The 10,196-nt window shown below is 38.6% G+C and overlaps 1 protein-coding gene across 6 annotated transcripts in view; it reads right to left on the bottom strand.

Annotated features, from left to right (window-relative positions):
* Positions 1 to 4,126, bottom strand: part of LOC105171215 (vacuolar fusion protein CCZ1 homolog B) — a 9,506-nt gene extending 5,380 nt beyond the window's left edge. For 2 of the 6 annotated variants that reach the window (XM_011092251.2, XM_011092253.2), the window contains exons 1-6: positions 3,867 to 4,125; positions 2,953 to 3,164; positions 1,910 to 2,003; positions 820 to 1,003; positions 682 to 720; positions 470 to 579 (exon numbers count right to left, since the gene is read on the bottom strand). In XM_011092251.2, coding sequence (XP_011090553.1) covers positions 470 to 579; positions 682 to 720; positions 820 to 1,003; positions 1,910 to 2,003; positions 2,953 to 3,134 — 609 coding nt within the window. In that variant the 5' untranslated portion in view covers positions 3,135 to 3,164; positions 3,867 to 4,125. Of the gene's footprint in view, positions 1 to 469; positions 580 to 681; positions 721 to 819; positions 1,004 to 1,909; positions 2,004 to 2,952; positions 3,165 to 3,857 lie in introns of all 6 variants that reach the window. The other 4 variants (XM_020696823.1, XM_011092252.2, XM_020696821.1 and 1 more) reach the window with 4 other exon arrangements.

Genomic DNA, 10,196 nt, shown 5'->3' with positions numbered 1-10,196 from the left:
ACTTGTGACTCATGTCTGTCACCATGTTGCTCAACTAAAATCTGATGATATATCATTCAGGAAAACAATGAAGCTCATATATCAGTTGTCCATATCAAGATAGGGATTCGAGATCAACAACTTATAGTATCCCCAAGGACCACAATGACATAAAGGTGTGAAACAAGGCGAAAATAATATCTGCAGTGTCTCTCTGTCCTATTCAACATATGAATCAAATGTCTAGCCAACGCCTAATTTGTTGCTTTGAAGTTTGAACTCGCTATAAATTAGTTCATACACCAATGACCATTATAGTAAGCATTTGTTATATAACGAAATAGACAACAATGATATGCCTATATGATCTAAAGGATGCAAATCAGCAGTCCCAACAAATTGTTCATTCGCTTACATTCTTCCCCATGCTTGAGAAGATTTTGGATTTGTTCCACTAAACAATAGGCAACAAAATTACCTAAAGACTAACCTGAACTTCAATAGCAGCCTCCCGCCCCACAGTTAACATCTGTATTGTTCCACGTTCTTTTAGAGATTCACGAAAGTTTGGCAACTGTAGTTTCTTCCCAATCGAGAAATCTGGCCCAAAGAGAAAATGCAAGGTGTGAAAATGGCAACCTCAGATTGCTCCAAGTGCACAAATGAAATGGGAATCATTTGATACAGCAACTGCAGCATTACCCCAGCAGCAATATTCCAATGGAGATCGCTTTTCAAATGCTGACAATTAGTAACTTAAGTTGAAACAATAGCAATTATAAAGAAACAAGAATTAAGTGTATCTACAGGAAGCTTCGACAGCATATAAAGATCACTTACCACTCAAAAAGTCCATGATGAAATAATACAAATGAGTTCTGACAAGTCCTCCAGTAGGTTCTTTGTCAACCAACGTCCTAATAGATCCATGAAACATCACAAAAAGGGAATGCACTTCTTCAAGAACCTTTCTTAGAGCATCAATTCGCCAAATGGCTTCTGACTCCTTATCTTTTTCTACTACCTATCAAGAATAAGATCAAAATAACAATAATGCAGGGTTACCAAAAGAAACTAACTGCATCATCAATGTCAACATGTAATAGATATACTAAAATAGAGAAGATACACACTGTCCAATTTTTTGTAGATAAAATTGTAGTATTTGCATTTGTACACCCCCATTCTAAATTCATGAACCCTATTTCATTTGTACTCTCTCTGTCCCAACAGAAAGGCTCCATTTCCTAAAACGTTAATCTTTTTCCCAAGACCACTCTCTCACTTAATGTAATGATTTGACACCACTAACTGTCAACATTACTTTTGAGGACAAAAATGTAAAAGTACATACTTTTGAACTCTCAACTACAACTCGCACAGCATCACATGTGAGTGTTTATTTAGGGACGAAAGAGTTAGTTAATCTGATATTAATTGCAATATGTCGAACAACACAACATTGGAAATAAACATCTACAGAAGTGTTCAAAAAAATCCTCTTGAGCATAAAGCCCAATATCTTTAGTAAAGCATGCTGAAATGATAATAACTTCACATGCAGGTAGGTTGTAGAACAGCATACAACATTAACAGTTTGGACTTCAATCATTTAAATGAAAAGAGACACCATTAAGGAGGTTTCTATGCCTCCAAAGACATGTTGTAGGATTCTCAAAATTATATGTTAAGTAGGAAATAAACAGTGCACAAAGCAATATCTGTGAGATAGTTATCATGTTACTCTATCGAAGAAGTCAAGATGCATAAACTTTCAAAAATAGCATATAAGGTCTAATGATCATAAATAAACTATTTGAGGAGTAACGCACGACAACAGAGGAAGGAAATCAATCAGTCGTCAAAACAGTACATGCTTCTGAATTGAAGAAGAAGAAAAGTTAGAGCTTCTTGAGGAAAATAATCGCACCATCACCATCCATATATCTGGTTCTGCCTCATAAAAAACATGAGAATGCACCTCTGCTTCAATGACCTCGCAAGGAGCCTCAGGAGAGAAAATTCTGCAGGAAACTAATATTAGGTGCCTAACAAACCAATTAAATAAAAATCAAAAGAAGTTACAGTTACATGCTCCGTTTTAGTTTTAAGATGAAAGAATCAAAATTAGTCCTTGTAACAGGCAGAGATCATAAAAATAGAGCAAGGGGCAGAATTTTGTGATAAAAATAAAATGAAAAAACAATGAAAAAGCAGGAATTAAACAAATATCTATTTTGCGAAATAGTCTATACTTATATTACAAACCATTAAGTTATATTGAGATATGTCAAGTTGAATATAAAAAATTGTTGTATCTTGTCAGCAAACTTTGCTGACAGCATCTTTGAAATGTAGTATAATCTTGCCTCTACTATATGACAACAAAACAAAAGTATAGACACACTGGCATATGCACACCAAGGCCTCTAAGAGACTGCAGCACCTAATAATAAGAGCATAATGTCCATGGGCTGAGTTGAGCTCGAGATAATGTGTGTGAACCTTGTTTAGAAACTGGATCTTTTCTCAATGGCAATGTTTTTTATGTACAATACAATGGTCCTGCCAAGACAATGTCCCAGCTGAACCACCTTCCGAACACGAGCATGCAAAGGAACCAAGACATCTTAAGGATATTGTAGGGTTTTTCAGAAATCTCTTGCTTTCAGAAAAAAGAGTTGACTGAAGCAAGCTAACATGAAAGAGGATACATTATTAAAGATGGGGTTGCCATTGGATAGACACGATGTGTGCTTTACCAGATACTGATTAACTACAGACCCTAATGCCAACCATACGATAAGGACTTCACAGTGCTAGTTATCACAAGAGTTTCCCCTTAGGAAAGATACAACTCGGCATCATGCTTATATTCTACAAAAGCATATTATACATCAATTGGAAATACGGAAAACAATGCATAAGTATATTGACAAGTAACATTGGAAAAGCTAGGACCCAAAAACCAACCTGGTAAAAGTGATGAGTCCCTCACTTAGGCCAATAACTGAGAGCTGTGCTGAGAGGGGCAAATCAGCTGGATAGAAGAAGAGAATCTTGTCCAACTCCTGCCCTTCAGTTTGGCCCCTTCTTAGATCAAATACACATAATTTAATTGCTTCACTTGCACCATTTTCAGATTTCAGCCCCATTTAAAACTCTGATTTCCCCGCTATATTCACCTAATAAAACAAATGCTTATCAGTATCAAAAATATAAAATCAGTATACTCATCAAACGGTTTCACACATTAAGGCCAATAAAGACGAAGTTCTTCACTGCACTCATTTATTACCATTTAATCAATAACAAAATGCTCTCAGAAAGAATAGAAGGATAACTGATTCTCCATGCATCATAAAAGTACAACAGGGGCTAGCTATAATTCAGGAAATAGAGTTGGCGGCAGTATAACACAATTATCAATCGGTGCAAGCAGACAAGAGAATTGAGGCATGTACTACAACGAAATACTGCTTAATGTCAGAACAAACTAACCTGCATTTTTATATAAAGCAGAAAAAAATCCAAAACACAGTAGGGGAGGACTTTGTAAACTGTTCCTGCAATTAGACCTAATTTTGTAGCCCCTTAGAAACAGAATTATGAATAATGAAATAATCTGCGCCTAAAATTCATGACTGATTAGACTATAATCACTATCACACTCTAATTAATCAAGGAAAAAAAAATGAATACAAAACGAATTTCACCTAATTATTGGGTATATACTATAATCTGAAGTGATTATCAGATGATGATGGTAACTCTAGTTTAGCAGTGCCAAACACCACCATACCACCACCGAAAATCGATCAACACAAACGAAGCCAGGATGAAAATAAATATATAAAACAAGAAAGAAAGAAACGAACTTTACTTACGAACGTGGTGGCAATGGCCGTAAAAGTAAAAAATGAATTGATCGATTAGGATCAGAACCGCGGCGGTTCCACCAACGGCCGAGCGACGACGCTAAGAAGCCGCCCGCGCTGCCGCTAGGTTTGGTGATGAACAGCGGAGAAGAACAACAACGTCAGTCAAATGCGGGTTGGCGGGTCCGCCGGCCGGATCCGGATCGTTATATCCGCGGATTCGAGTAACATTTATCTGCAGCCAAATCTATGGATCTAACTAATTAACAAAACATAGTGAAGTTAATTGATGATATTATTCATTAATCAATTTTAATTTATACTAATCTATAATAATTAAAGAAAAAAGTAAAAGTGGCTTCTCACACAATTGACCATTTGTGATATTGCACATTAAATTTTAAAAATATTAATTATACTTTTAAATATTTATATCAATATTATTATTTATATATTTTAAATGATGCATATCTTTTTCCAACACTCAATAAACTATTATATTTTTCTTCTATTTATATTTATATTAATTACTTAATTTATAATATATCTATTTTTACTTTTAAAATTAGTGCATTGTCTATTTTATTATATAAGTGCAAGGACAAAATATCTTGATGAAAGCAAACTTAATTCAAGAAACTGAAAAGATAAAAATGGATACTAAAAATAGGAAAACATGTGTGTGTCTTTTTTTAGAAAAACACATGATTTTGCTCTTATTATTATTTTTTTCAGCATAATTATTAAATATATATGTATGTCTGCTGTAATTTTCGGATGCATACATACTAAAATTTACATAAAAACAATATAAAAATACAAAAAATGAAAAATTGATAGATCATGATAAGCTATTGGGAAAGAGAAATAAATTTTTAATTTAAGAAAATAAAAATCAAAATTGAGTAAAATTTTTATTGGCACTTGAGTTTTGTTATTAATATTGTATTGGTACTTGAGTAATTATAAATGATTCTATTGGTACTGAAATTAAATTATTAATGTTGGATTAGTACATGAATAATTATAAATAATTCAATTGGCACCCAAATTTCACTATTAATGTCACTTTGGTACTTGATACGTGCGAAAATAGTAGGGTTCCAATGGATTTGGACTATTGTTCAAGGCTTGGGCCGAATCGTATGTGGATCTTGAAGAAGGGACCAACAAAAAAGATGTTAGAAGTCCGACCCAAGTTAGTATTGGATTCGAGATTAAATAAAGCAAAAGAAAAAGCAAATTTAATTAACAATCTAGATATGGGAAATGAAGTTGATGGAAAGTGCAAGAATTAAAATGCTTAGAGAGTGCTCAGAAGATAGTTTTGAGAGTAAGAGAGTCATCCCCCGCCTAGAGGGACCAAACTTGTATTTATAGGGAGTGCCCCCATCTGTTGGGGGTCTATCCCCCTCCCGAGATTCTTGTTGAGGTTGGTTGGGATGGTTGGATAACGGGTAAGTATCTTTATTCTTTGGATGTGCATTAGTAAGAGTTTTTTCAGCTTGAGAAACCCCTCGCATGTAAGGAGTTATTGTCGCCAGGGAGTCCCTCTTTGCTCAAGTTGGCCTCCTGAGGCTAATGTGGTCTGAGGTGGCTACCGACACCTCGGCTCAATTGGATGCCACGTGGCAGAGTGGGCTGCCACATGTGCTAGCTTTATACCAAACATCTTGTTGGGCTGTAACCATAAGCCGAGTCAGGGGTGTCCTAGGCCTTCTCCCTTCTTCTTGGGCTTCTTTATTATCTGGATTGTTTGGACTTGCATGTTGGGTTGGGGGCTGGGTTGTCCTAGGCGCCCTCGCCATTTTGGGTTGAGCCATCCTAAGCACACACATCATTCAGTCCCCCAACTTTAAGGAGGAAGACGTCTGTTGACTCGTTCTTAGAGTAGAAGGTCTTCATGCTCAAGGGAGCTCTCCCTCCTCGTCTATGTAGGGCTTTCTCTTACTAAGTGTCCCCTACTTCCTCTCCCTCTAACGCAGTCTACCGCCTTAGGCTTTGCGCCTTACTTTTTCGCCAGGCCTGATTTGAGGAAGGCTAGGGCTAACTCTAGCTATCCTGTTGGTTAGGGGGGGTGTTTTGATAACTCCCCATCCCCCCCCCCTCCCCCCGCCCTGCGCTCACGTTACTTAATAACCGCCCAATGAGAGGCAGTTATGGGGTTGGGTGTGGGCTTAACCTCCCCACTTTCCCTTTATTCCAGTTTTAACGCCCAATCCCTTCTCGTTCCTCCCTAATCCTACATCTTGAAGAGAGAGTTTCTTCTCCAGAGGTTTGTAAGTTTTTTCTGTATCAAATCTTCCTTCTTTCTTCATCTCTGTTCGCATCTTCTCCTCTTTTATTTTTCTTGAACATCTATGACGTCCTCGGATGAGTCTGTAATATTGGTGGGGGAAGTGCCACTAGGCGATGATCCTTCTAAGGCCACGTCAAGAAGGGCGGGCCCTAGCCCATCTAACTATACGGGTGGTCGGAGGTGGAGTTAGATGCAGGCTGCGGTAGCTGGACGTCGTCTGTTAGATGATTCCTCTAATCCGGAAGAGGGTTCTTCTCCAAGAGAGGAGGAGAGAGAGGTCGCCCAGTCAGCGGCGGACTGGAGCCCTTCCTACCATAAACTTCTGGGCGTCCATCAGTTGGTGGATAAGTTTCAGATTCCATCAGATTACACTATTAATATACCCTACCCCGATAGTCGCCCCTATTCTTTTTCCTCCTAACTGCTTGAGTTTCTTTTCTTCCCAACTTAGGTTGGCCTTCGCTTCCCATCCCCTATTTTTATGAAGATGTTGCTCATTTGTTTCAAGTCCCTCTGAATCATGATTCTCCTCCCGCTGTTGCTTTTTCTTCGTCTAATAAGGCGGTCGCTCTCTCCTTCCTGTTGGGGGAGTTGAATGAGAAGTCCTATGACTGATGGGGCTTAATTGATGGAAGATTTTTGGCGTATTTTGGTTTAAACCCTTGGGTTGAGCCCTTGGAGGAGCCCCCATATATCTTTATTGCTTTGAATTTCTTTTTTTCTTCTTTCTTGATATTTTGTTGATGTGCGATTTTGATTGTTGTTTTATTCTTTTTAGCAGAGGACATTATGTTCAGTAAGTTGATGTGTGACCATGTATCCGTGGGAGGCCGTGCAATTGGTACCCCCCCGTCTAGATCTTTTAGGGGGACCCCCATCTCGAGCGAGTCGAAGGGTAAGCGTCCTGCCATAGTGACACAGTGGACCTCCTCCAAAAAGGCTAAGATAAATTCCATGGGCACTCCTCCGATTGGCCGCCCGTCCTTTTACCACTCCTCCTCCTCCTCGTCCTCGAGACTTGGAAAAGCATCCCTTTTAAGTCGCATCGCTCCTCCACCAAGAGCTTGTATACCTGTCATTCTATTGACCAAGAAAGGGGGAGGAGTCTTCCTTAGCTATAGAGAGTCTAAGGGGGGTGCTTACCCCGAGGGACAAATCCTTTCTTTCCCCAATGCCTCGAGAGGAGATTAGTAAGATGATATCTTGTGGCCTGGTCAAGGTGAAGGGAGTGGATCGGATAGAAAAGCGCAAAAATCAAAATATCAAGCAAAATATCAAATGTAGTCCCGATCAAGGGTGTACAATTGAACTTTCCTGAGCGTTTGGTGTACAATATAAAATAAGAATCATGGCCATAGAATCACAAGATAAACAAAGAGGAGGAAATATAAATGAAAATTTACCCTCATCGCTTTTCTTGTACGCGAATAGGAGTTGATTCTCTCCATTTCGGATTCGTTCACAGAAAGATCTCAACAACGAGACACTCTAAAAACATCCACCCTCCCACTACAAGGACGTGACTTTCTCGTGCTAGCAAGAACGACCACGGAAGAGTGGAGATCGAAACAGCCGCTATCAATTAACGTGTTTTGATCTTTCTATCATTTTTCTTTGATCTCTAAGACAAAAGAAAAAACTTGGAGATGAGGAGAAGAGAAGAAGAGAGGGACGACAAAATGTTAGAGCTTAGTATGTGTTGCATGTGTGGCTAAGGTTAGATGTGAGTATATATATGACCTAGTCGTACATATACATGGAGTCCTGACCTAATTAAACTCCAAAACAACCATCCTAACCTTAGCAACCCCATACGCACGGAAATTAGTCTCTAAAATCAGCGAAATATTCTCCAAAAATTTCCTCCTTAACTTAGCCAAGGTTTAACCAAAGCCTTGAGCTTGTATTTAATGAACTGGACTCGATTAATTAACATAAAATCAGGCTCATGCCTTATGGGCTTAGATTAAACCTAGTTTAATTCCAAGACCAACATTAAAATCCTTTAATCAAATTAAAGGATACAAGCCTTTTATCATCTCTCTTTCAATTTTTAAGTCTAATTTATAAATTGGACCAAGCCCAATGAAATTAATCTAATTAATTTTAATGACTAACTTAAAATCCTAATTGATATAATTTCAAGTCATTCATCCAATAGATTGGTCTAAATAAATGATCCAATCATTTATTCTTTCCAAGAATTAATTTAATCCAATTAAATTAATCCAACTTTTTGAATTTAATTCCAAATTAATTCCATCCCGCTATAGTGATATGTTGTGACTCTTTAGGTTCACCCTTAACTAGACTTGAGCATGTATGACCAACATAATCAATTAAATCTAATTTAATTAATTACTTCTGATTATCCCATAACCAAAAATATCCCGTTACCATGGTGGTCGTCTAGCAACAATCCATGGCACTAGAGATTAGGTGAATAACGGTGTGAACATATAGGCTTCGAGTCCATACGAGTATGCTCCTACTGTCAATCGTCTCCCTACTTTAGTCTAGGACATGGAATTGGGTATTGGGCCCATCCTTGACTAGACAACTATGCTTGATACTCGAGATACGTTTACTCTACTGATTCAATTTGGAAAACCTACCCATGCTCGATCAATTGCTTTAACTAAAGACTTTTAAAGTCTAAATCATCTCAGAGCGCATCGGAGAACTCACTGTCTTACACTGACGGGGGACAAATCCTCTCTTGAAATCCACCGTCCTTGCCACATACTCCGACTACACTAGATAAGGCTTATGATGACTATGCTCAATTTGCGTATGCACGTGACTGTTATGATTCCTTCAAGTCTAAGGACTAATCCCATACTATCGGAATAGAAAATCCCAATCATACTGACTAGCCTTAAGAGATTGCATATGACAATTATCGTGAGTTAGTTTAGTCGATCGACTACCTTGCCAAGCTAACCCACTAAAACTGCACAGACTACATGCATCTCTTGCCAATGAAACACGATTGCAGTACTTAGTTCAAGTTTCTATAGGACTCTCGATGCCTTGTCACGAGGTTCTCGACTTGGAACGTATCAAACTGACCTTCAGGAGTTGGTTTCATAGCTGTTAAACCTGTGCACAACCCAACACCTCGGGTTTAGCCTTTTGGTCTGTGGGCAATTCATTGTGACCTTGAAACTCTATTCAATATCAGAGGTAAGATGAAACAAGCTGCCAACTTAATGAATTCTTACCATATTCATCAATTCAATATTATTCAATAAAGATTGGCGAATGGGAACCAGTCAATCTAATTGGTTTTTGATCACTAATTCCAACACAAGGTATGTACTTTCAGCCATCTTTTTCGACTTTGCTTTTTGGTTATTCCTTTTCTTTATTTTCATCCTTTATGCCTTCAGGTGGCATCCTTATAGGAGGAGTTCCTCTCGCGACCTCAATGGTACCTCCCCCTTCTCAAGGGGATGCCCAAAAGCAGGAAGTTAGAGGATAGGATGGAGTGCCTAAATGCTAAAGTCTTCAAACTAAAGGAGGCCAAGAAAGATGCCATAGGGCAATACAAGCAGGCGAAGAGGGAGGTAAAGATGCTGCAGAGGTTGAACTCTACGCTAAAGGAGGATCAGGCAGAGGAGCTCAAGAGGGCAACTGATCAGGCTAGGCTTAATTTTCACAACACTAATGAAGGCCATGAATATCTAGAGGGCTATTGAGCCTAGTCGCCTCCTGGAATATAAAAAATTCAAAGAATTCTAGAGGGAGGTGGTGAAGATAGCAACGCCTAACCTTGAGTATGGCTTTCAAGCCTGTAGAACTTCTTTTCTACACTTCGATGTAGTATTAGATAGTCGTGACCCCTTTGCCAGTCCCCCTACTCTTGTGACTCAGCTTGCCCCCGTTGAATTAGGTAACTTCTTCATCCATTTTATGTTTGGATGACAAATTTTCCTGGCTTGCTTAACTCAATTTTAAGGGGAACTCATACAAAAAGATCTGGACCACATTATGGGGGAGGTCAAGGTGGAAGTGAGGAGTCCCCCCCCCCCCCCCTC

Source organism: Sesamum indicum, linkage group LG9, assembly GCF_000512975.1.
Source record: "Sesamum indicum cultivar Zhongzhi No. 13 linkage group LG9, S_indicum_v1.0, whole genome shotgun sequence".
Classification (NCBI taxonomy): domain Eukaryota; kingdom Viridiplantae; phylum Streptophyta; class Magnoliopsida; order Lamiales; family Pedaliaceae; genus Sesamum; species Sesamum indicum.
The sequence above is the reverse complement of the archived record's forward strand: the minus strand, read 5'-3'. Positions and strand labels throughout refer to the sequence as shown.